General features: G+C 42.8%; 1 protein-coding gene across 14 annotated transcripts in view; it reads left to right on the forward strand.

The window, feature by feature from the left end:
* The window catches only part of GON4L (gon-4 like), a 102,094-nt gene that overhangs the window by 50,035 nt on the left and 25,706 nt on the right, over nucleotides 1-26,353 (forward strand). For 13 of the 14 annotated variants that reach the window (XR_006692977.3, XR_001493445.4, XR_012413536.1 and 10 more), the window contains 7 exons: nucleotides 781-973; nucleotides 5,991-6,092; nucleotides 14,840-14,880; nucleotides 16,438-16,541; nucleotides 22,648-22,846; nucleotides 23,682-23,768; nucleotides 24,988-25,159. Coding sequence is in view for 10 of the 14 variants with exons in the window: in XM_073993013.1 (XP_073849114.1) it covers nucleotides 781-973; nucleotides 5,991-6,092; nucleotides 14,840-14,880; nucleotides 16,438-16,541; nucleotides 22,648-22,846; nucleotides 23,682-23,768; nucleotides 24,988-25,159 (898 nt within the window). In the remaining 4 variants the exon portion in view is untranslated. Of the gene's footprint in view, nucleotides 1-780; nucleotides 974-5,990; nucleotides 6,093-14,839; nucleotides 14,881-16,437; nucleotides 16,542-22,647; nucleotides 22,847-23,681; nucleotides 23,769-24,987; nucleotides 25,199-26,353 lie in introns of those variants that run through there. The other variant, XM_073993014.1, reaches the window with a different exon arrangement.

Raw genomic sequence — 26,353 nt, forward strand, 5'->3', positions numbered from 1 at the left:
TCAGGAGTTCGAGACCAGCTTGCTCAACATGGTGACACCCCATCTCTACTAAAAATACAAAAATTAGTCGGATGTGGTGGCTGGTGCCTGTAATCCCAACTACTTGGGAGGCTGAGGCAGGAGAATCCCTTGAACCCAAGAGGCAGAGGTTGCAGTGAGCCGAGATGACACCATTACATTCTAGCCCGGGCAACAAAGCAAGACTCTGTCTCAAAAATAAAAAAGTATTGATAGATACTACAACAGGGTGGGATTTGAATGCATTATGCTAACTGAAAGCGGCCAGAGACAGGCCATACATTGTATGATTCCATCTAAGTGAAACGTCCAGCATAACCAAATCCATAGAGACAGAAAATAGATTAATGCTTAACGGGGCTGGGAGGAGGGGTAAAGGGAAGCGATTACTAATGGATGGGGTTTCTTTTGGGGGTAATGAAATGTTCTGAAATTAGATAAGGGTGACGGTTGTATAACTGTGAATATATGAAAATCCATTCAGTTATGTACTTTAAAAGGGTGAAATTTATGGTATGTGAATTATATCTCAATAAAACTGTTACAAATTTTCATAAAATGTTGGTTTCAAACTGATGTCATTTATTTTATTTTATTTCTTTTTTTATGTCGTGTTTCTTAAAGTTTCTCAAGCAATAATAAATCCAAATTGTTTAGAGGAAAGATCCTGTTACTTAAGCTAGGATGAGAAGAAAAGGAGTGATGATGAGGTTTGGAAACATCACTCACTCAGTGACTTGTTTTTCTTTCTTCATTGTCCAGTCCATGGATGACAGTCTCATTGCATTTCGAACGCGTTCTAAGATGCCCCTGAAAGATGTTCCCCTGGGCCAACTAGAGGCAGAGCTCCAAGCTCCAGACATCACTCCAGATATGTATGACCCCAATACAGCAGATGATGAGGACTGGAAGATGTGGCTAGGGGGACTTATGAATGATGATGTGGGGAATGAAGGTAAGTTTTGGTTTGTGATTTATTATATATAGTGTCCATTATCTGTTGTAAAATTTTTATTATTTGGAAGGGTATAGAATGGAATGGTTTGGGTTAATTGATTTAATTTATATTTAACTGATAATTTATCTTAAATCAGTAGTTAATTTTTCTTTTTCTTTCTTTCTTTCTTTTTTTTTTTTTTTTTCATGAGATAGGGTCTCACTCTGTCACCCAGGCTGAGTGCAGTGTTGCAGTCACGGTTCATTGCAGCGTTGACCTCCTGGGCTCAAGCAATCCTCTGCTTTACCCCACTGAGTAGCTGGAACTACAGGCACATGCCACTGTGCCTGATTAATTTTTTTTTTTTTGTAGAAACGAGGTCTCACTATGTTGCCCAGGCTGTTCCCAAACTCCTGACCTCAAGCAATCCTCCTACCTTGGCCTCCTGAATGCCAGAATTATAGGCATGAGCCGCCATGCCTGGGCCAGTTCTTAACATTTCTTTCTTTCTTTTTTTTTTTTTTTTTTTCTGGGTAAGGAATCTTGAATCCTAAGATTGTTGAATGCTGAGATTTGAATCCCTTGAAACATACATGCATACATAGTTTTGTTGTTGTCTTTTGTTTTTGAGACACCGTCCCAAAACAGGGTGTTGCCCAGGGTGGTTCACAGTGGTGTGACCATAGCTCACTGTAGCCTTAAACTCCTGGCCTCAAGAGATACTCCTCAGGTCTCAGCCTCCCAAGTAGCTGAGATTACAGACATGCAGCACCTTGCCTGGCTAATTTTTAGAAAAATTTCTGGGCCGGGCACGTTGGCTCACGCCTGTAATCCCAGCACTTTGGGAGGCCGAGGCGGGCAGATCACGAGGTCAGGAGATCAAGACCATCCTGGCTAACATGGTGAAACCCCGTCTCTACTAAAAATACAAAAAAAATTAGCCGGGCGTGGTGGCGGGCACCTATAGTCCCAGCTACTCTGGAGGTTGAGGCAGGAGAATGGCATGAACCCAGGAGGTGGAGCTTGCAGTGAGCCAAGATCGTGCCACTGCACTCCATCCAGGGCGACGAGCAAGGCTCCGTCTCAAAAAAAAAAAAAAAAAAAAAAAAATTTCTGTAGAGAAATGTTGGTCACGCTGGTCTTAAACTCTTGCCTCAAGAGATCCTCCCACCTCGGCCTCCCAAAGAGCTAGGATTACAGGCATGAGCCACTGTGCCTGGCCCATTCAAAATTTTATATATGATTTCATTAGGGTTCAATGATTTACCAAAAGAACATCGTGTTAGTTAAGGGTCTTCATGATGAGGTGAAAGAATCCTAACTCTATCTTGCTGGGGTGAAATGAAACCAGACTTTGGAAGTGCAGTAAATCAGCAGTGGAACTGAGGGACTGTTAGGATCCCCCTTTCCTCTCTATTTTACTTCCTTTTGTCACTCAGCTCCCTTCTCACATTTATTTTTCTACAAGGTTAGAACTCTGTTCATAAGCACTCCATGATTACTTTTTGCTTTGTCTACACTTCAGGACTCTCCCCTACAAGCTTCACTTATAAAATCCAGGGGAACAAGTCAGATTGGCTTGGTTTGATCTCATGCCCACTCTCTTGGTGTTGCATGGGATTAATAGGGAGACTGTTCAGCATGGAGTCTGGTGATTGATAGCACCTCATAGAACAGTGTGGTTGAAGTATGTGGTAACCCTAAAGAGATAATGGTATTATCAGAAATGGGGAAGGAATAGTGATCAGGTAAAAGTTTGGATGGAAACAGACTAAGCAGGCCAGGTGTGGTGGCTCACGCCTATAATCCCAGCACTTTGGGAGGCCGAGGTGGGCAGATCACAAGGTCAAGAGATTGAGACCATCCTGGCCAACATGGTGAAACCCCGTCTCTAATAAAAATACAAAAATTAGCTGGGTGTGGTGGCGCATGCCTGTAGTCCCAGCTACTCAGTCGGCTGAGGCAGGAGCATCACTTGAACCTGGTAGGCAGAGGTTGAAGTGAGCTGAGATAACACCACCGCACTCCAGCCTAGCAACAGAGCAAGACTCTATCTCAAAAAAAAAAAAAAATAGACTGAGTAAATGGTTGGGTAGGTAATGCTAGGAGTAAGTCAGGATAAGTGAATGAAAGAAAATAACAAGTCCTTGAATGTACCTTATGATACTATTAATAATTACATTGTATATCATTTGGCAAATGTTTGAGTACTTTCTTTATACAAGGCATTGTGCTAGAATCTGTGAGGGATAAAGGAGCATAATCATTTGGTCATGGAATAAAAGCTGTATGAATGACAGGGTGCCTGGCCCATTGTTAGGTTCACAATACATTGTATTTGTTTGTGTGTGTGTGTGTGTGTGTGAGACTGGGTCTCACCCTGTCACACAGGCTGGTGTGCAGTGGTGAGATCTCAGCTCATTGCAGCCTTGACCTCCTCGGCGCAAGCAATTCTCCCACCTCAGCCTCCTGAATAGTTGGGAATACAGGCTTGTGCCATCATGCCCGGCCAATTTTTGTATTTTTTGTAGAGTTGGGGTTTTGCCATGTTGCCCAGGCTGATCTCAAACTCCTGCGCTCAAGCGATCCTCCTACCTCTGCCTCCCAAAGTGCTGAGATTACAGGAGTGAGCCACTGCGCTCAGCCAATACATTGTAAATGAATGAAGCTGTTGAATAAACTCAGATAATACCATCAAAGTGGCGTAAATGCTGTTGTAAGGTTTTAGAAGAGGACAGGGTAACTTTTGTTTAGGATGATCAGAGACAGCTACATGAAAGAGCTGGTAATTGGAATGGACCTTGGAAAGATTTTTGAAAACAGTGACAGGGAGGAGAGGAGGCGTCTGAATAGAAGTGACATGATATACTCTATATGCTGGGTTCTGTAGGATGTATTCTTTCTAGAGTTTTCTCTTTTTTCACTGTTTTTTTTTTGTTTGTTTTTTTTTTGAGACGGAGTCTCGCTCTGTCACCCAGGCTGGAGTGCAGTGGCCGGATCTCAGCTCACTGCAAGCTCCGCCTCCCGGGTTCACGCCATTCTCCGGCCTCAGCCTCCCGAGTAGCTGGGACTACAGGCGCCCGCCACCTCGCCCGGCTAGTTTTTTTGTATTTCTTAATAGAGACGGGGTTTCACCGTGTTAGCCAGGATGGTCTCGATCTCCTGACCTCGTGATCTGCCCATCTCGGCCTCCCAAAGTGCTGGGATTACAGGCTTGAGCCACCGCGCCCGGCCTTTTTTCACTGTTAAAACTGTAAGAATAATATGTTTGGTATAAAGAAATCAAATATTACAAAAATAAAACAATTGAAGCCTTCCCCCCAAGAAAAATGTATGTATCTACATACGTGAAATTTTAAATATGATTTTTTTGGGGTTTGTCTCTTAGAGTTTATTTATTGACACTTCATTTTCCTACCAGTCCTTTCCAAGGCGTTTGACACCAAGTTTCAAGTTTCATTTCCCAGAGGGACCACTGATAATAGTTTGATATGCATCTGTGAGAGTTTCAATGTGTAGTTACTTTTTAGTTTTCCACTTTAATGTGGGGATAAGAATAATTAAATTTTAGTTCTAAATTTAAATTTAGAACTTTTCTCAAACATTTAGAAAAGATAGTCCAGGTGTGGTGACTCGTGCCTGTAATCCCAGTACTACGGGAAGCCAAGGTACGAGGATTGCTTGAGGCCAGGAAGTCGAGACCAGCCTGGGAAACACAGTGAGGCCTCATTTCTACTTTTTTTTTTCTTTCTTCAGATGGGCATGGTGGCGGGCGTCTGTAATCCCAGCTACTTGGTAGGCTGAGGCAGGAGAATTGCTCGAACCTGGGAGGCAGAGTTTGCAGTGAGCCAAGATCGTGCCACTGCACTCCAGCCTGGGTGACAGAGCGAGACTCCATGTCAAAAAAAAAAAAAAAGAAAAGAAAAAAGACTATTAAAAGGGAGAAAAACACTCATATGTCTATTATTCTAACAAATGTTTATTATTTTTGTGTATTTTTAGTTATGATTCTTATTGTAAGGATATAATTTTTCATGCTTATGATTATTATGTATGTATTTTACTTTTGTCATACATGTATTGAACATTTATAGAATGGTTACATATTCACATTTTATATGTATACATGTTGAGTATCACCATCATCCAAAATGCTCAGGACCAGAAATGTTTTGACTTTCAGATTTTTTCAGATATTAGAATATATGTATTATTATACTTAACAGATAAGCATACCAAATTTGAAAATTTGAAATCTGGGCGGGATATAGTGGCTCACGCTGTAATCTCAGCATTTTGGGAGGCCGAGGCATTCAGATCGCTTGAACCCAGGAGTTCAAGACCAGCCTGGTCAACATAGCAAAATCCTGTCTCTACTGAAAATAACAAAAATTAGTTGGGCATGGTGGCATGTGCCTGTAATCCCAGCTACTTAGGAGGCTGAGGTGTGACAATCGCCTGAGCCTGGGCAGTCAAGGCTGCAGTGAGCCATGATCATGCCACTGCACTCTGGCCTGGGTGACGGAGTGAGACCCTGTCTCAAAAAAAAGGAAAAAGAAAATTTGAAATCTGAAATGCTCCAGTGGCTATTTCCCTTGAGAGTCATATTTGCACACACAAAGTGTCAGATTTTGGAGTTTTGGATTTGGAATGCTCAACCTGTAGTATTTTATACTAAGAAATTATAATTATATAGTCATTCTCTAATTGTTGGGAATTTGGGCCATTCCTTTTTTCACTGTCAGCTTCATTGTACAAGTAGCTTTTACAGAAAGTATTATTTTCATGGAATATACTACACAAAATTAGCTGGGCGTGGTGGCATTTGCCTGTGGTCCCAGCTACTCAGGAGGCTGAGGTGGGAGGATCACTTGCGCCTGGGAGGGGGAGGTTGCAGTGAGCTGCACTCCAGCCTGGGCGACAGAGTGAGACCCTGTCTCAAAAAAAAAAAGAAGAAATGTGCTTTATTGGAACAGATTCTTAGAAGTTTGAGAACAAAGTTGGGAATAAGCATCTGAAACACTTTTTTCTCTAGATGAAGCAGATGATGATGATGATCCAGAATATAATTTCCTGGAAGACCTTGATGAACCAGACACAGAGGATTTCCGGACTGACCGGGCAGTGAGAATCACCAGTGAGTCTGTGTTTATTATAAGTCCTGCTCTTGACTGCTTTGCAGCTGCCTTTGTTTACTTTGTAGATTTTTAGGGGTGAAGTTTGCAGCTTATCCATGTTAAGACATTTAAGTTTCCTTTACCCATTTATTTATCTGATTCTTTAATTTAGGTATATATTCAGAAAGCCCATCAGTTGTTCATTCATATATCCCACAGTCATGTATTGAGTCTTTACTGTTTGGCAGGGATTGTGCAAGATGAATAAGACATGGCGTCTGTGCTTTAGGAGTTCAGCCTAGTAGGGTGATAGAAACAGAAAAAGTTACAATACAAAGTGATAAATGCTGTAACAGGTTTTACATAAGGTATAATAATCATCTAAAAGAGGGTGTCATCTCCTAGTGTGTGATATGGACTAGGATAGGAGAACTTAGGAAGGAATTTGCAGAATGAAATGGTTTTTTATCTTAGTTTTGAAGGAGGAATAGAAATTTGGTGAATAGGGACAGAGAGGAATATTGCAAATAGAAGAGCATCTGCAAACCACAGAATTGTAAAACATCAAAAAAGTATGTTTGGAAAATAGTAAGTACTTTGGTGGTGGTATATGAGTGAAAAGATAGAGAAGTGGTAGATAAAATTAGGTAGTGTTTACATCATGGAGGATCATTAAGCTCTCAAAATGAAGTTTAAGGGCGGGCATGGTGTCTCATGCCTGTAATCCCAGCACTTTGGGAGGTGGAGGCAGGCAGATCACCTGAGGTCAAGAGTTCAAGACCAGCCTGGACAACATGGCAAAACCCTGTCTCTACTAAAAATATAAGAATTAGCCAGGCATGGTAGTAGGTGCCTGTAATTCTAGATACTCGGGAGGCTGAGGCTGAAAAATTGCTTGAACCCAGGCAGGAGAGGTTGCAGTGAGCCGAGATCACGCCAGTACACTCCAGCCTGGGCGACAGAGCGAGTCTCCGCCTGAAAAAAAACAAAAAACAAAAACGAGCTTTAAGGAGTAAATCAGTAGGAACTGATTCGGATTTTAGAAAGATCACTTTGATTTAATACCAGTTTCATGTATTTATTTGTTAGGTAAAGTGAACAAGACTGGAGGTATGGAAAACAATTATGATAACTTGGCTTGAATTATTTGTATAAAAAATTATATTATTGAGCTAGACGTGGTAGCTTACACCTGTAATCCTAGCACTTTGGGAGGCTGGGGCAGGAAGATTGCTTGAGCTCAGGAGTTTGAGACCGGCATAGGCAACATAGAGAAACTTTGTCTCTACTAAAAATTTAAGAAATTAGCCAAATGTATTGGCACATACCTGTAGTCCCAGCTACTCAGGAGGCTGGGGCAGGAGGATTGCTTCAGCCCAGGAGGTCAAGGATTCAGCAAACTATGATGGTGCCACTGCACTCCAGCCTTGGTGGCAGAGGGAGACCCTGACTCAAAAAAAAAATTATGTAATTGGCTAGTGTGTCAAGCATAGAAAACATATATTTCATCCTGAAGAAATTCTACCTATGGGGAGAGAGAAAAATAGAAAATATATTTCATAAGCCATTGATTTTTGTTGCATGTATGTATGACCCTGTACTGGAATAATATACATGACATTGAGAAGGTAAGTTACTGGCTCTTGACCAGGTTAACGTCTATCTTGGATGTTTATAAAGCAGAGAGCTTTATAGAAACTTGAAACTTTCCTATGTTTTGCATAGGAAAAAAAAAAAAAACTTCAGAAACATCTTTTAATATGGTACAGTTGGGGATAAATTGCTTTTTTTTAATAGCAAAAGACTAGGAGGCAGAGAGCTTTATAAACATCCAAGATATACCTAATTAATGCAGTTCTTTGTGTAAAGAGAATTATATGTAAATACAATCCTTTAGAACTTACATTTTATTTTATTGCTTTATTGTGCCTTTCACCTTGATTTTAAGATTAGAATACCATTTCCTTTGTGAAGATCTTTCATTTATTTTGATATATTATGACAAGGATAGTGGAAGCATTGAAAGGAAAGCACCAAGAATTAGAGAAAATATAGAATTTAGACTTTGAGAAAACTGAAAGGAGAATCTAGGAAAGTACAAGAATAACCTAGAAAAATCTAGTGTTGTAGAAACCAAAGGAAGAGTCTTTGGCTAGGGCACAGTGGCTCATGTCTATAATCCCAGCACTTGGGAGGCCGAGGCAGAAGGATCGCATGAGCCCAGGATTTCAAGACCAGCCTGGGTAAGATAGTGAGATATTGTTTCTATAAAAAAATTTAAAAAATAAAATAAAAATTAGTCAGTCGTGGTGGTGCACACCCATAGTCCCAGCTACTTGGGAAGCTGAGGTGGGAGGATCACTTGAACCCAGGAAGTGGAGACTGTAGTGAGCAGAGATCCTAACACTGTACTCCAACCTGGGTCAGAGCAAGACCTGTTTCAAAAAAAAAGTCTTTCAAGAAGGACAGAATGGTCAACAGTGTCATATGCAAGTAAAGAAACATCTGCTTAAAGCACAAAAGCAGATCTTTTTATTTATTTATTTATTTATTTACTTATTTATTTATTTGAGACAGAGTCTGGCTCTCTCTCCTAGTCTGGAGTGCAGTGGCGTGATCTCGGCTCACTGCAAGCTCTGCCTCCCGGGTTCACGCCATTCTCCTGCCTCAACCTCCCGAGTAGCTGGGACTATAGGCGCCCGCCATCTCACCCGGCTATTTTTTTGAATTTTTTAGTAGAGATGGGGTTTCACCGTGTTCGCCAGGATGGCCTCGATCTCCTGACCTCGTGATCCACCCGTCTTGGCCTCCCAAAGTGCTGGGATTACAGGCTTGAGCCACCGCGCCCGGCCGAGAATTTGTTTACACTTCCTCTGAGGTGGCCTTTTTAGTCTCTGTTTGTATACTTTCAGTGACAGGGAGCTCAGCGATTCTGCTGATAGTGTATTGTAAACTTGAACACCTCCTCAATTAACCCTTTTCTTATTGAACCCAAATCTGAATGCAAATTCAGATACTTTCCTTATTGAACGCAAATTTGAATGCAAAGCAAAAAGATCAATCCTCTTATATTCCTCCTATTTGTCTTTATTTTTTTATTTTCTTTTGAGATGGAGTTTTGCTGTTGTTGCCCAGGCTGGAGTGCAGTGGTGTGATCTCAGCTCACTGCAAACTCCGCCTCCTGGGTTCAAGTGTTTTCTCCTGCCTCAGCCTCCCGAGTAGCTGGGATTACAGGCACCCGCCACCATGCCCAGCTAATTTTTATATTTTTAGTAGAGACAGGGTTTCACCAGGTTGGCCAGGCTGGTCTTGAACTCCTGACCTCGGGTGATCCACCTGCCTCAGCTTCCCAAAGTTCTGGGATTACAGTCATGAGCCACTGCACCCGGCCTCCTATTTGTCTTTTGCTGTTAAAAAAACCAATTTATCCCCAACTGTACCATATTAAAAGACGTTTCTTAAGTTGTTGTTGGTTTTTTTTTTTTCCTATGCAAAACATAGGAAAGTTTCAAGTTTCTTCTGCGAGGTTTCTTCTTCTCCAAAGCCTTGGTGTCCAAACCCCTCACCACGCATGTTACTCTTCTCTGGATTCTAGCATTTATTTTCTTTAAACTTTTCCCCTGTTACATCTTATTATGAAATTTAAAAATATATATAGAGAAGTTGAAAATTATACAGCTAACATTCGTGTACTCACCACCAACTTTTTTTTTTTTTTTGAGATGAAGTCTCACCCTTGTTCCCCAGGCTAGAGTGCAATGGTGTGATCTCGGCTCACTGCAACCTCCACCTCCCAGGTTCAAGTGGTTCTCCTGCCCCAGCCTCCTGAGTAGCTGGGATTAAAAGCCCCTGCCACCATACCCGGCTAATTTTTGTGTTTTTAGTAGAGAAGGGGTTTCACCATGTTGGTTGGCCAGGCTCGTCTCGAACTCCTGACCTCAGGTGATCTGCCTGCCTCGGCCTCTGAAAGTGCTGGGATTATGGGCTTGAGCCACCATGCCCAGCCTCACCTCCTACTTTCTATAGTTTTTTTATTTTTTTTGAGATGGAGTCTCGCTCTGTCTCCAGGCTGGAGTGCCGTGGCGCCATCTTGGCTCACTGCAACCTCCGACTCCCTGGTTCAAGTGAATCTCCTGCCTCAGCCTCCTGAGTAGCTGGGATTATAGTCACGCGCCACCATGCCCAGCTAATTTTTGTATTTTTAGTGGAGATGGGGTTTCAGCATGTTGGCCGGGATGGTCTCCATCTCCTGACCTCATGATCCACCCACCTCGGCCTCCCAAAGTGCTGGGATTACAGGCATGAGCCACCATGCCTGGCCAAATTTTCGATAGGTTTAATATAAACTGTGGGCCTTTCATATGTGCAGGTTTCACATCTACAGATTCAGTCAACCTTGAAAATATTCTGGAAAAAAAAAATGCAACAGCAGAAAATAATACTGGCTGGGCATAGTGGCTAACATCTGTAATCCCAGCACTGTGGGAGGCTGAGGCAAGAGGATCGCTTGAGCACAGGAGTTTGAGATCAGCCTGGGCAACATACTGACCCCATCTCTACAAAAAGTTTAAAAATTATCTGGGTGCAGTGGTGTGTACTTGTAGTCCCAGCTACTTGGGAGACAGAGTCAGGAGGATCCCTTGAGCCCACAAGTTCAAGGTTGCAGTGAGCTGTGATTATACCACTGCCACTGCACTCCAGCCTGGGTGACAGAGTGAGAGCTTGTCTCAAATAAATAAGTAAAAAATAGTACAGTATAACAACTATTTACATAGCATTTACATTGTATTAGGTGATAAGTAATCTAGAGATAAGGTATACAGGAGGATGTGTGTAGATTATATGCAAATACTACACCATTTTTGTATAAGAGACTTGAGTATCCTCAGATTTTGGTATCCATGGGCTCCTGGAACCAATCTCCACATATACTGAGGGATGACTTTATTTGCCTTATCATGCAGCTGTCCATCTCCCTGTCCATCTGTGGATGCATCTTAGTTTTCAAATGCATTTCAGAGTAAATTACACTTCACCTTTTTTTTTTTTTTTTTTTTAATTCAAACGAGGTCTGTGTTGCATGGGTTGGTCTTGAACTCTTGCAGTCTAGTGATCCTCCCAGCTCAACCTCCTGACCAGCTGAGATTACAAGCGTGCACAATGGCACAGTGGCACCTGACTATATGTCATTTTTTTTTTTGGAGACAGAGTCTCACTCTGGAGTGCAGTGGTACGATCTCGGCTCACTGCAACCTCCGCCTCCCAGGTTCAAGAAATTCTCCTGCGTCAGCCTCCAGAGTAGCTGGGATTACAGGCTCGCACCACCATGTCTGTCTAATTTTTGTATTTTTAGTAGAGACGGGGTTTCACCATCTTGGCCAGGCTGGTCTCGAACTCCTGACCTCGTGATCTGCCCACCTCTGCCTCCCAAAGTGCTGGGATTACAGGCATGAGCCTATACTTCACTTTTAACCACTTCAGCACGCATATAATGAACTAGAGCTCGATATTTCTTTATGATTTCTTTTTATAGGTGATTTTACACACAGTGTATCACACACATCTTAAGTGTACCATTTAATGAATTTTGACATGTGTGTACCTGTGTGACCCAAATCCCTATCAGGATATAGAATCCTCACCCCAGAAAGTTTCATGCGCCTTCCAAGTCAATCCCGACACCATCCCCTCAGAGGCAACCACTGTTTTGATTTTTTTTCTTAATCACAGGTTAAATTTGCCAGTTTTAGAACCTCACATAAATGGAATCATATAGGATGTGCTTTGTGTGTATGTATGGCTTCTTTCACTCAGCATAATATTTTTGAGATTCATTTCTGTTGCATGTGTCATTAGTTTGTTCCCTTTTATTGTTGACTGTAATTTCATTGTGTAAATATACTACAGATTATCTATTTTTGTGTTGATCATCTGGGCTGTTTTTAATTTTGGGTAATGTTGAATAAAGCTGGTCTGAACTATTTTGTGCAAGTCTTTGTGGAAATGCTTCATTTCTGTCTCTCATTTGTCCCCACTTATGAATTAGAAAAGGCATATTTCATTTCTCTTGGGTCAGCTATATAGGAGATAAATCACTGGATCACGGGATAGGTATGTTTAGTTTTATGAGAAATTGCCAGACCATTTTCCAAAGTGGCTTTCCATTTTACGTTCTCATTAGAGTTCCATTTGCTCTACACCCTCAGCAACATTTGGATTTTAATTTTTTTTGTTGGCTGGGCATGGTGGCGCACGCCTGTAATCCCAACACTTTGGGACACTGAGGCAGGCAGATCACTTGAGGTCAGGAGTTCAAGACCAGCCTGGGCAACGTAGTGAAACACTGTCGCTACTAAAACTACAAAAAATTAGCCAGGCATGGTGAATGAGAATTGCTTGAAGCCCGAAGGTGGAGGTTGCAGTGAGCTGAGATCGCGCCATTGCACTCCAGCCTGGGTGACAAGAGTGAGACTCAGTCTCAAAAAAAAAAAATTAAAAAAAAAATTAAATTACTTAATTGATTTTGTTTTTGTTTTTGTTTTTTTTTCGTGTTTGAGACAGAGTCTCACTCTGTCTCCCAAGCTAGAGTGCAGTGGTATGATCTCCAGTCAGCGTAGCCTTTGCCTCCCGGGTTTAAGCGATTCTTGTGCCTCAGCCTCCCAAGTAGCTGGGATTACAGGAATGTGCAACCATGCCCGACTAATTTATTTGTTTATTTATTTATTTTCGAGATGGAGTCTCGCCCTGTTGCCCAGGCTGGAGTGCATTAGTGCTCATTGGCTCAGTGCAGCCTCCACCTCCTGGGTTCAAGTGAGTCTCCTGCCTCAGCCTCCCGAGTAGCTGGGATTCCAGGTGTGTGCCACCATGCCTGGCTAATTGTTGTATTTTTAGTAGAGGCGGGGTTTCACCATGTTGGTCAGACTGGTATCGAACTCCTAACCTCAGGTGATCTGCCTGCCTCGGCCTCCTAAAGTGCTGGAATTAGAGGCGTGAGCCACCACCCCTGGCCTGGATCTTAATTTTTTTAATGTCCTCCTAAGAAGGGCCTTTATAAAATTGTTCACAGTCTTGCAGACATAGTGTTAGACTCTGCTCTAGTTCAGTGATATGTTTGCCTTGTTGGTTATGAGCCCTATTTTGGAGCAGCTGTGTCTTATTGAACTTGATGTCAACCAAAACTTTTTTTTTTTTTAACCTCAGATTCTTGTACCAACCAAAACTTCCAGGTCTTTTTCACATTATTTTTAAGCCATGTCACCTTTTCATGTAGTTAATAAACTGATCTTTAAAACTCTTAACTGTAGGACTGGGCACCATGGCTCACACCTGTAATCCCAACACTTAGGGAGGCCAAGGTGGGAGGATCACTGGAACTAAGGAGTTTGAGACCAGCCTGGGCAACATAGCAAGATGCTGTCTCTATTTAAAAAAAAACAAAAACATTCTTAAACATGGAACTTTAAATTTATCCCTATATGTTCCATCCAGTTGATTTGAGAAAATATAATTTTGAATTTTCCATCAGTTGGATTGGCAGTCCCTTTCAGCTTTACATCATCTACAGATTTGTTAAGTATGTTCTCTGGGTCTTTTAAGTCACTGATGGAGTTCTTGAATAGTTCAGATCCAAAGACAGCATCCTATAAAACCCTGTTGGAAACTTGTCTTTCTCTCTGTCTCTTTTTTTTTAGACAGTATCTTGCTCTGTCGCCTAGGCTGGAATGCAGGGGCATGATCTCAGCCACACTGCAGCCTCTGCCTCCTGGACTCGAGATTCTCTCACCTCAGCCTCTTGAGTAGCTGGGACTGCAGGTGTGCACCACCAAGCCCAGCTAAATTTTTTTGTAGAGATACGGTTTCAACATTTTACCCAGGCTAGGAGACTTGTCTCTTGATTCCATTCAGTACTGTGTGGATTTGGACAGGCCATCTAATTATAAAATCGTCTAGCTCACATTTTTTCCTGTCTTCTTCCTTTTAGAATTTAAGCTTCATGCGAATAGATCTCTGTCTCTCTCTCTCATTCTCTCATATATCCCAAGCATCTAAAAAGCATAGTGCTCAATAAATGTTTTTTGTTGTTGTTGTTTTTGTTTTTGTTTTTGTTTTAGACAGGGTCTTGCTCTATCGCCCAAGCTGGAGTGCAGTGGTGCAATCTCAGCTCACTGCAAGCTCCACCTCCTGGGTTCAAGCCGTTCTCCTGCCTCAGCTTCCCAAGTAGCTGGGACTACAGGCACCCACCACCATGGCCGGCTAATTTTTTGTATTTTTAGTAGAGAGCCTCCCAAAGTGGTGGGATTACAGGCGTGAGCCACCGCACCCGGCCTCGATAAATGTTTTTGAATAAATGAAGGAAGGATAGCCAGTCATAGTGGCTCACGCCTGTAATCCCACCATTTTGGGAGGCCGAGTTGGGCTGATCGTTTGAGCTCAGGAGTTCGAGACCAGCCTGGCGAAACCTCATCTCTACAAAATATACAAAACTTAGCCGGGTGTGGCAGCATGCGCCTGTGGTCTCAGCTACTTGGGGAGCTGAGGTGGGAGGATCGATTGGACCAGGGAGGGGATGCAGAGGTTGCAGTGAGCCGAGATCGCGCCACTGAGCTCCAGCCTGAGTGACATAGCGAGACCCATCTCAAAAAAAAGAAGGATAGATATGAAGAATTTGTCATTCCTTGTTGAAAACATTATACATTGTCTTCATGGAATTCTTCCTTATTGTAAAATCTAATTTATACCAACAACATACTGTTTGGCTTTCTTGCAGAAAAGGAAGTAAATGAGCTGATGGAAGAGCTGTTTGAAACTGTGAGTAATGATCCTCAAGTGAGAACATGGGATTGTAAGTCAGTTCTCCAGCAAGATGTGTCATTTGGTCTCTGTGATGCTCCTTCTAGGAGAGGGGTCTGACTGAACCAATTCTACTTTTAGTCTACCTGGGAAAGAACATAATGACAAGGGAATTTTTCTAACTGCTAGACTCTTGATTATATACATGTATGTTGTTCTTATTAACATTTTCCTTGAAACTTCTTTTTTTTTGAGGGGGTTTTCACTCCGTCACCCAAGCTAAAGTGCAGTGGTGAAATTACAGCTCACAGCAGCCTTGACCTTCTAGGCTTAAGCAGTCCTCTGTCTAAGCCTCGTGAGTAGCTGGGACATACCAACACACCCAGCTAATTATTTTATTTGTAGAGACAGGGTCTTACCACATTGCCCAGGCTGTTATGGAACTTCTGGGCTCAAGCAATTTTCCTGCATTGGGCCTCCCAAAGTGCTGGAATTATAGGTATGAACCAGCATGCCTGGCCCCTTGAAAATTTTTGATGACTTCCCCTACTGTCATTTGGTGTGTCCTTAAAGATTGTCAACTAGTTTTTGTTTTTTTTTTTCTTTTCTTTTTTTTTTTTTTTTTTGAGACGGAGTCTCGCTGTGTCGCCCAGGCTGGAGTGCAGTGGCCGGATCTCAGCTCACTGCAAGCTCTGCCTCCCGGGTTTTTACGCCATTCTCCTGCCTCAGCCTCCCGAGTAGCCGGGACTACAGGCGCCCGCCACCTCGCCCGGCTAGTTTTTTGTATTTTTTAGTAGAGACGGGGTTTCACCGTGTTAGCCAGGATGGTCTCGAACTCCTGACCTCGTGATCCGCCCGTCTCGGCCTCCCAAAGTGCTGGGATTACAGGCTTGAGCCACCGTGCCCGGCCTGTCAACTAGTTTTAAACTATTTTGTGCACAAATAATTACCTTTTTCATAAATTTGTCTCAAAAGGTATTTCTCTTTAAGAGATTGATCATTTTGAGGCTGGGTGTGGTGGCTCACGCCTGTAATCCCAGCACTTTGGGAGGCCACAGCGGGTGGATCATCTGAGGTCAGGAGTTTGAGACCAGCCTGGCCAACATGATGAAGCCTTGTCTCTACTAAAAGTACAAATATTAGGCATGGTGGCAGGCACCTGTAGTCACAGTTACTGCAGAGGCTGAGGCAGGAAAATCACTTGAATCTGGGAGGTGGAGGTTGCAGTAAGCCCAGATCGTGCCACTGCACTCCAGCCTGGGCGATAGAGCAAGACTGCAAGACTCCGTCTCAAAAAAAAAAAAAAAAAAGAGAGAGATTGATAATTTTGAGTTATCCATGCTCTGTCCTTACTGTTACGAGTTGACTCGTTGAATGACTTCTTTCTTGGCATAATAGCCATCCTAAGTGTGGGTTTGTGGGAGTCCTGAAGTGAGAAGGTTCTGACATTGGCTCTTTCTGGGTGCCAGCATTATTAAAGTCTTGTAATCTGTAGTTTTCACTCTTTCTTTCCAATACTGGAGCAACATTCGAGACCCATTCCCCAGGAAAACCCTCCCTTCCCTTTGCCCACAGTTCCAAGATGAGATGGGATTCTCCAACATGGAAGATGACGGCCCAGAAGAGGAGGAGCGTGTGGCTGAGCCTCGACCTAACTTTAACACTCCTCAAGCTCTACGGTAGGCTAGTTGAAAGACCTTGAGATTTGGAATAGAGGAAAAGTTTATTTCTGAAAAGGTTTTCAGAAGTTGCAGTTAACAATTTTTCATCCCCAACCAGCTTCTGTTACTGATGTAAGGATGCAGAGCCCTGTCAGGAGTTAGGTGTCAGGTGAAGTCTCCTTGGTATGGGGCAGTGCAGCTGTAGGCCAAGCTGTATCTGTTTGGGAAGGGAGAAAAAACAGTAGCTGGCATCCATATCCACTTCTCCAGGTGAGTGGTGCTGGAGAGGTATGTAGGAATTTATGTGGCCAGACACACAAACTACCCCATATTGTAATATCGAGTCTGTCCCTTTCGTTCTTTTTATGTGTCATTAATATCTGCTAAATGTGACTGAAACTTTGTTAGTCACCTAGGCATTAGTGGAGCAAACCCTGAAGCACCTGCAGTAAGGAGTCTGAAACGTATGTGCTGACATTTCTGCCTGAGGTTGGCACTTGTGTTACAGCATCCAGAAAGTAGAGGCTTTAATTTTTTCCTCATTTTCTGGTGGATTTGCATCTGCACTTTATTCTATTGTTATCCATTGCAAGTAGCAGCATATAGTCATTAGATGGATGGCTAGAGATCAGGATGCATTTTGTGCTGTAAGTGGAACTAAGCAAAGAGAATAGACCCTCTTAATTAGTCATGTGTCCTAACAGCATTACTACCCAAGTAGAAAGCTTGGGATTTATCTGAAAGCTAGACCTTTAGGGATTTTCCAGTTTAGTAAAAAAAGATAAGATATGCCAACCAATGTCTAAAAACTAGAAATACCAGTAATTCTCCATTACAACAAATATCACAGTACAGCTACATCAAAAACCTCAAGATTGCTAAGTCAGTATTTGACCCATTATTTTAAGTTACAGCTCATAGAACAAAATTCCATTCTGCTATGAATGGAACCATTCATCCTGGGAACATATAATGGGATTTGATCTATAAACGTGTTTTGGTTCTGCTGATCAACTCTTTGTAACTTCTTAAAATTTGGGAAGTATAGGCCGGGCGTGGTGGCTCACGCCTGTAATCCCAGCACTTTGGGAGGCCGAGGCGGGGGGATCACCTCAGGTCAGGAGTCGAGACCAGTCTGGCCAACATGGTGAAACCACATCTCTACTAAAAATACAAAAATTAGTCAGGCATGGTGGCGGGTATCTGTAATCTCAGCTACTCGGGAGGCTGAGGCAGGAGAATCGCTTGAACCCGGAAAGCGGAGGTTGCAGTGAGCCGAGATGGCAGACTGCGTGTCAGAGAGAGACTCTGTCTCAAAAAAATAAAATAAGTAAAATTTGTAAAGTATAGAAATAATTTAAAACTCCTGTTAGAATTCAGTTACCTTCTGGTATTCAGTAGAATAGTCATATATCATCTCATGGTGATACATTCTGTGAAATGTTATCATTAAACGATTTCATCATTGTGTAAATGTAGAAAGCACTTGGATAAACCTTGATGGTTTAGCTTACAGCATACCTAGGCTATACGGTATAACATATTGCTCCCAGGCCACAAACCTGTATAGCATGTTATTCTGCTGAATACTGTAGGCAGTTGTAACACAGTGGTAAGTACGTATGTATATGTAAACATAGAAAAGATACAATAATCTTATGGAACCACCTCTGAATATGTGGTTCATTGTTGACTGAAACATTATGTGGCACATGACTGTACTTGGGCAGTTGCTGCTTTTCTTTCGGTTGCAAATGCAAACCTGTTATAATCTTTGACTCAATAAAGCATCCTGGATTCTGTAAGTCCATAGATAGTAAAAACATCTTAAAACACAATAAAGAAGAGAGAAAAAAAAAAAAGAACAAAACAAAAACCCTGGGAAAGTGAGTTATCTGTGCCTCCCTTATCAGTTATCCAAGTAATATTTATTAAAAGCAGGTGCAAGGCCACGTGTGGTGACTCACACCTGTAATCCCAGCACTTTGGGAGGCTGAGGCGGGCAAATCACCTGAGGTCACGAGTTCCAGACCAGCCTGGTCAACATGGTAAAACCCCATCTCTACTAAAAATATAAAAATTAGCTGGGTGTGGTGGCACGTGCCTGTAATCCCAGCTACTTGGGAGGCTGAGGTTGTACTGAGCCGAGATTGTGCCACTGCACTCCAGCCTGGGTGACAGAGTGAAACTGCCTCTCAGAAAATAATAATAGGCCGGATGTGGTGGCTCACACCAGTAATCCCAGCACTTTGGAAGGCCAGGGCAGTCAGATCACGAGGTCAGGAGTTTGAGACCAGCCTGACCAACATGGTGAAACCCCGTCTCTACTAAAAATATAAAAATTAGCCAGGCATGGTAGCACACGCCTGTAATCCCAGCTACTCAGGAGGCTGAGGCAGGAGAATCGCTTGAACCCAGGAGGCAGAATTTGCAATGAGCCAATATCATGCCACTGCACTCTGTCCTGGGAGACAGAGACGCTGTCTCAAAAAAGAAAGAAAGAAAGAAAAAACAATAATAATAATTATAGGTCGGGCGCAGTGGCTCGCGCCTGTAATCCGGGCATATTACCTGAGGTCAGGAGTTCAAGACCACCCTGGCCAACATAGCAAAACCCTGTCTCTACTAAAAATGCAAAAAAATTAGTCAGACGTGTTGGCAGGTGCCTGTAATCCCCGCTACTTGGGAGGCTGAGGCAGGAGAATCGCTTGAACCTGGGAGGCAGAGGTTGCAGTGATGCAAGACCGCTCCATTGCACTCCAGCCTGGGCAACATGAACGAAACTCCATCTCAAAAAAAAAAAAAAAAAATTAATAATAATAATAAATACAACTACGTGCAGGCTATGTTTCCATTACCTACTTTTTTATGCTTCTGGGCTTCTGTTCCTTTAGTGGTAGTAGTGCAGGTGATCAGGTTTTCAGTTCTCACAAGATTGTATAAGACAGTCCCACAGGCTTTAGGTTTTTACCCTGTGCTGCCCAAACCCACAGTAAATACTATAAAAGAAAGCATAATTTTTATCCCCAATAGATAAATGATAACTTTTTAAAATTAACTATTGAAAACATTTATCTATTGCTGTAATATTGGAGATGACTTGAAATATGATAACCTGCTTGTTGTAGCTACATCAACAGGTCTTTTTTTTTTTTTTTTTTTTTTTGAGACGGAGTCTCACGCTGTTGCCCAGGCTGGAGTGCAGTGGCGCGATCTCGGCTCACTGCAAGCTCCGCCTCCCGGGTTCCCGCCATTCTCCTGCCTCAGCCTCCTGAGTAGCTGGGACTACAGGCGCCCGCCACCGCGCCCGGCTAATTTTTTGTATTTTTAGTAGAGACGGGGTTTCACTGTGGTCTCGATCTCCTGACCTTGTGATCCGCCCGCCTCGGCCTCCCAAAGTGCTGGGATTACAGGCTTGAGCCACCGCGCCCGGCACATCAACAGGTCTTATCCTGATTGCATAGGGTATCAGCACGTGCTTAATCATTTAAGTATCTTATTCTCCTTTTATTTCAGAACTGTCATGCTGGGTTTTTCCATTTTTGCTTCAGCCCTGGAAACAGTCTCTCAGGAGGGTAGGGGTGGGAAGTTAGAGTTAGGAACCTTAGAAGAGGAATTTATTTGTTTATTTATTCTATTCTATTCTATTCTATTCTATTCTATTCTATTCTATTCTATTCTATTTTTTTGGAACAGAGTCTTGCTCTGTTGCCCAGGCTGGAGTGCAGTGGCGCAATCTCGGCTCACTGCAACCTCTGCCTCCTGGGTTCAAGCGATTCTCCTGCCTCAGCCTCGCGAGTAGCTGGGATTATAGGCACGCATCACCACAGCCGGCTAATTTTTGTATTTTTTCGTAGAGACAGGGTTTCACCATGTTAGCCAGGCTAGTCTCGAACCACTGATCTCAAGTGATCCACCTGCCTTGGCCTCCCAAATTGCTGGGATTACAGGCGTGAGCCACCACGCCCGACTGTTTCTTGACCTTTTAATAATTGTCATTCTGACTGGCAAGCCTTGCTTTCTTAAACAAGTCAAAAATCTTCTAGCATGAAGCAGGAAAAGGATATACTAAAATAAGTAATGGTAGTTCACATGAACAGAACTGAGTGGTTAGTTCAAATATTACCCTACTGCTCTCCATGAAGGTATTTTCTTTTAGCCCTTTAAATTCCTCTTCCTGGCTGGGTGCAGTGGCTCCCGCCTGTAATCCCAGCAGTTTGGGAGTTCAGGTGGGTGGATCGCTTGAGGTCAGTCGTTTGAGACTAGCCTGGCTAACGTGGTGAAACCCTGTCTCTACAAAAAATACAAAGATTAGCTGGCCGTGGTGATGCACGCCTGTAATCCCAGCTACTCAGGAGGCTGAGGCAGGAGAATCACTTGAACCCGGGAGGCAGAGGTTGCAGTGAGCTGAGATCATGCCACTGCACTCCAGCCTGGGCAACTGAGCAAGACTCCATTTCAAAAAATAAATAAATAAATAAATAAGCAAATAAATTCCTCTTCTAAGGTTCCAAACCCTAATTTCCCACCCCTACCCTCCTGAGAGACTTTTTTCAAAAACCTAGCATGTCAGTTCTGAAGTAAAAGGAGAATAAGATACTTAAGTAATTAAGCATGTGCTGATACCCTATGCAGTCAGGATAAGATCTTTTGGCCGGGCGTGGTGGCTCACGCCTGTAATCCCACCACTTTGGGAGGCCGAGGCAGGTGGATCATGAGGTCAAGAGATCGAGACCATCCTGGCCAACATGGTGAAACCCCGTCTCTACTAAAAATACAAAAATTAGCTGGAGCGTGGTGGTGCATGCCTGTAGTCCCAGCGACTCGCGAGGCTGAGGCAGGAGAATCACTTGAACCAGGGAGGCGGAGGTTGCAGTGAGCCGAGATCATGCCACTATACTCCAGCTTGACATCCGAGTGAGACTTCGTCTCAAAAGAAAAAAAAATCTGTTTAGCTACAACAAGCAGGTTCTCATATTTCAAGGAATCCCCAATATTATAGCAATAGATAAATAAGAAAATGTAGTATTCCACCATGGAATACTATACAGCCATAAAAAGGTACGATATCACGTCCCTTTCAGGGACATGGATGGAGGTGAAGCCATCAGCAAACTAACATAATAACAGAAAAACAATACCGCATGTTCTCACTTATAAGTAGGAACTGAACAATGAGAACACATGGATGCAGGGTGGGGAACAACACACACTGGGGCCTGTTGGGGGGGTGGGGGAAGGGAGAGGATCAGGATAAACTGCTGATGCAGCTGGGCTTAATACCAAGGTGATGGGTTGATGGGTGCAGCAAAACACCAAGGTACACGTTTACCTGTGTAACAAACCTGCATGTCCTGCACATGTATTCCGAAACTTAAAATTTTGAGGGCCAGCCATGGTGGCTTACGCCTGTAATCCCAGCACTTTGGGAAGCCGAGATGAGTGGATCATGAGGTCAGGAGATAGAGACTGTCCTGGCTAACACAGCGAAACCCCATCTCTACTAAAAATACAAAAAATTAGCTGGGTGTGGTGGCACGTGCCTATAGTCCCAGCTACTTGAGAGGGTGAGGCCGGAGAATCGCTTGAACCCGGGAGGCAGAGGTTGTGAGCTGAGATCGCACCACTGCACTCCAGCCTGGGCGACAGAGCGAGACTGTGTCACAAAAAAAAAAAAAAAAAAAATTAAATTTTGAAAAAAAATGCAAGGCAGTGCAGCCTGAGTGGATAGCGAAATGGGACAAGCTGAACCTGGGATGGGAATAACAAGTAAATGAGGGAAGAAATGAGAATGATGAGTTCCCACCAGCTCCTTGGCTGCTTTCTTACCCATATATTTCTCTGTTCCTAGCATTTTGATTTTTTCTTCATTTGTGTATTATTTAGAAGAGGAATTGTAGAGGAATGGGATGGAATGTAATATAGAATCATCATATTTGATGCATGCTAACTACTTTGGGAAAAGATTTGTATAAGGCTGGGAGTTTGATTGTTGACTAAAGTGAGTTGTCAGATTAGAAGACAATGAAAATTGTTCAGGTTCTTTGCTCATCATTAGAACAAGTTGGATGTGTTGTGGACCTAGGGAAACACTCAAATTCAGTCATCTCCCTGTTGGGAATAGGTTTGAGGAACCACTGGCCAACTTGCTAAATGAACAACATCGGACAGTGAAGGAGCTATTTGAACAGCTGAAGATGAAGAAATCTTCAGCCAAACAGCTGCAGGAAGTAGAGAAGGTTAAACCCCAGAGTGAGAAAGTTCATCAGACTCTGATTCTGGACCCAGCACAGAGGAAGAGACTCCAGCAGCAGATGCAGCAGGTAAGACTTTTCTTGGTCATGTTAATATTGGATTATACCAAGTCCTAACTCTGAGGCCAGAAATGAACAGCTTTGTAAAAGTCAGAGATAGTTACCTTACCACCTGCTAAAACCATAGTATCTTCACATCTAGGAGCTCGAGAAGTCATCATGTTCATGCCCTATGGCTCAAGGAAGAGAGCATACAAGGATACTAATGGTATTCAGAAATACAGATTTCAAAGAGTCCTTAGTAATCTATTCTGAAATTTAACAACCTTCACTGTGAGAAGTAGGTTTTTTTTTCCTTTTTCTAATCTCAGTCCCTCTGGATTAAGGTTAAGCTTCCTCTCGTTCTGTCATTTTGTTCAAGGGAACATGTCTGAGAGATTTATGCCAAGATTCTATGTTGTTCTCATACTCCTTTCAGAAAGCAAAATATATGTGATAAAGTTGCAAACATCTTAGTTATTGTCTCTCTGGGGGCTGGGTTATGGTGACTCACACCTTTAAACCCAGCACTTTGGGAGACTGAAGTGGGAGGATTGTTTGAGCCAGGGAGTTCAAGAGCAACCTGGGCAACATAGTGCAACCCTGTCTCTACAAAAAATAAAAATATATTAGCCAGGCATGGTGCCATGCACCTGTGGTCCCAGCTACTCAGGAGGCTGAGGTGGGAGGATTGCTTGAGCACAGGAGGTTGAGAGGGCGTGGAGCCACGATTCCATCACTGCACAGCAGCCTAGGTGACAGAGAGAGATCCTGTCTCCAAGAAGAAAAAAAAAAAAAATCTCTCTGGGTTCCTGAAATGACAGTGTGGCAACATGTCACTTCATTATTTTCTTTCCATCCCCAGCACGTTCAGCTCTTGACCCAAATCCACCTTCTTGCCACCTGCAACCCCAGTCTCAGTCCGGAGGCCAGTACCACCAGGATATTTCTTGTAAGTTTCCAAATATCCCTAACTCTAAAGACTAGAGTGTGAAATTAGCTTGGCAGGTTATTTCTCACAGTTATTCACTGATCATAATCTATATTTATTCTTCTCTCTTGGGTGTTTTTGATTGCTTTGCCTACTTTCTGTTAAGGCTTCCTGTGTTTGCTTCCTGTGTAAGCCACTGATTCCCATGAAAGGACAAGGAGTGTATTCAATTTTCTTAGTACTGTCCTTCTGATATTTTTATTGAATCCTCCTTATCGTTAGATCCAACCTAACTTCTTAGGTTTTTTGGTACCACTGTTCCTTTTATAGATGTTGAGACTGGGCACGGTGGCTATCCCTGTAATCCCAGCACTTTGAGAGGCCAAAGCAGGCAGATTGCGTGACCCCAGTAGTTCGAGACCAGCTGGGGCAACATGCTGAAAGCCCATCTCTACAAAATACAAAAATTAGCCAGATGTGGTGCGTACCTGTAGTCTCAGCTACTTGGGAGGCAGAGATGGAAGGATAGCTTGAGCCTGGGAGGTAGGGGTTGCAGTGAGCTGAGATCGCGCCACTGCACTCCAGCCTGGGCGGCAGAGTGAGATCCGGTCTCAAAATAAATAATAAAATAAAAGTAATAGTCCTAATTCTTGGCTGGGTGCAGTGACTCATGCCTGTAATCTCAGCACCTTGGTAGGCTGAAGTGGCTGGATCGCTTGAGGTCAGGAGTTCGAGAACAGCTTGACCAACATGGTGAAATCCGGTCTCTACTTAAAATACAAAAAATAGCCGGGCATGCTGGAGGGCACCTGTAATTAATCCCAGCTACTTGGGAGGTGGATGCAGAAGAATCGCTTGAGCCTGGGAAGTGGAGACTTCAGTGAGTCAAGATCGTACCATTACACTCCAGCCTGGGCGACAGAGCGAGACTCTGTCTCAAAAAAAAAAAAAAAAAAAATGAATCCTCATTCTTCATAATCTTCATTCTAGTTCGAGAACTAGACCGTATATTCCTTAGTGTTTCTCACTAAGTCTAAAAGTAAACCAAGAATACAATCCCTGAATATCTGGGAACTCAGGTGTAATCTTAACAGAGTAGTTTATTGTGAAAGACTTTATGATGATTTTTACCTGTTTTTATCCTGTAGTAGGAAGGTCAGCTTCTCATTTAGATTCTGAAGGCTACTGGTATTAATTGTCTGGAATTGTCTTAGATCTTCCTTGTGTCCTGTTTTCCCAGAAAGAGCTGGGAACCTTTGCTCAAAGCTCCATCGCCCTTCACCATCAGTACAACCCCAAGTTTCAGACCCTGTTCCAACCCTGTAACTTGATGGGAGCTATGCAGCTTATTGAAGACTTCAGCACACATGTCAGCATTGACTGCAGCCCTCATAAAACTGTCAAGAAGACTGGTAGGAGACAGATGTGTCAGCTTTAAGTTTTTACTTGCGGTGAGAGGTGGTGGGAATCTTATCCCATAGATAACTTCCTAGGATACTTGCCTGGGAATGGAGGACACAGGACATTTGTAATTTCTTTCTTCTCTCTTTTATCCTCCCTTCGTACTCATTATCTGAGTTCTAGAATTACATGATAATCTCTGGGCCTGGGTAAGGCATGGAGGCAGTGGACAGTATAGGAGTATGGGAGGTAGAGATATGAGGCTCAGTGCTAAGAATTTGACTACAGCAATATGAGGGGTATTAGGAGTCAGATCAAAATAAACTGGGGCCTGGTAAAGATGAAAGTCAGGTAGTAAAGTTTGGTCATGTTTAGCTTTTTACTGTCTTCAACTAAGGCCAGGTGCTGTGGCTCACACCTATAATCCTAGTACTTCGGGAGGCCGAGTCAGGGGGAACACAAGGTCAGGAGATTGAGACCATCCTGGCTCACACAGTGAAACCCCGTCTCTACTAAAAATACAAAAATTAGCCAGGCGTGGGGGCACGCGCCTGTAGTCCCAGCTACTTGGGAGGCTGAGGCAGGAAAATTGCTTGAACCCAGGAGGCAGAGGTTGCAGTGAGTCGAGATTGTGTCATTGCCCTCCAGCCTGGGCGACAGAGCGAGACTGCATCTCAAAAAAAAAAAAAAAAAAAAAATCAACTAACTTTATTTACCATACTGACTGCAGCGTAAGTGATATCTCCATTCTGAATGAAATGTTGACTTGGGAGTTACGCATAAATTAGAGATTATACATTTGCCGTGTTCAGTATTGTAAAGAAATTTGCAGGTTTAGATTCTACCTTGCGTTGGTTTAGTGTTTTTTGAGAAAATATTTGCTATTTACTTAAGCCAAATATTTGCTTCTGATTTGTTTCCTGATTTAGCAAATTAGTTGTGGTTTGTTCTGGATTTGTGTTTGTCTTTGGATTCTATTTTAAATACCTGAGTCTTATCGTTAAGTTGAATATAGTTGTATTTAAGTGTATTATATCGTAGACACAGATCCCAAACTACTTGAATAGCTGTATTAACTGATATGAAATGGTGACGAAAACTTGATTTAACACCAAATTATAATAATATCTTACACATCTGTTGACCTGTTGCTTTCTTCTGGGGATATAAAAATAACACTTATGGAAGGAGAAATACGGATATAG

This window comes from Macaca fascicularis, chromosome 1 (assembly GCF_037993035.2).
Source record: "Macaca fascicularis isolate 582-1 chromosome 1, T2T-MFA8v1.1".
NCBI lineage: Eukaryota > Metazoa > Chordata > Mammalia > Primates > Cercopithecidae > Macaca > Macaca fascicularis.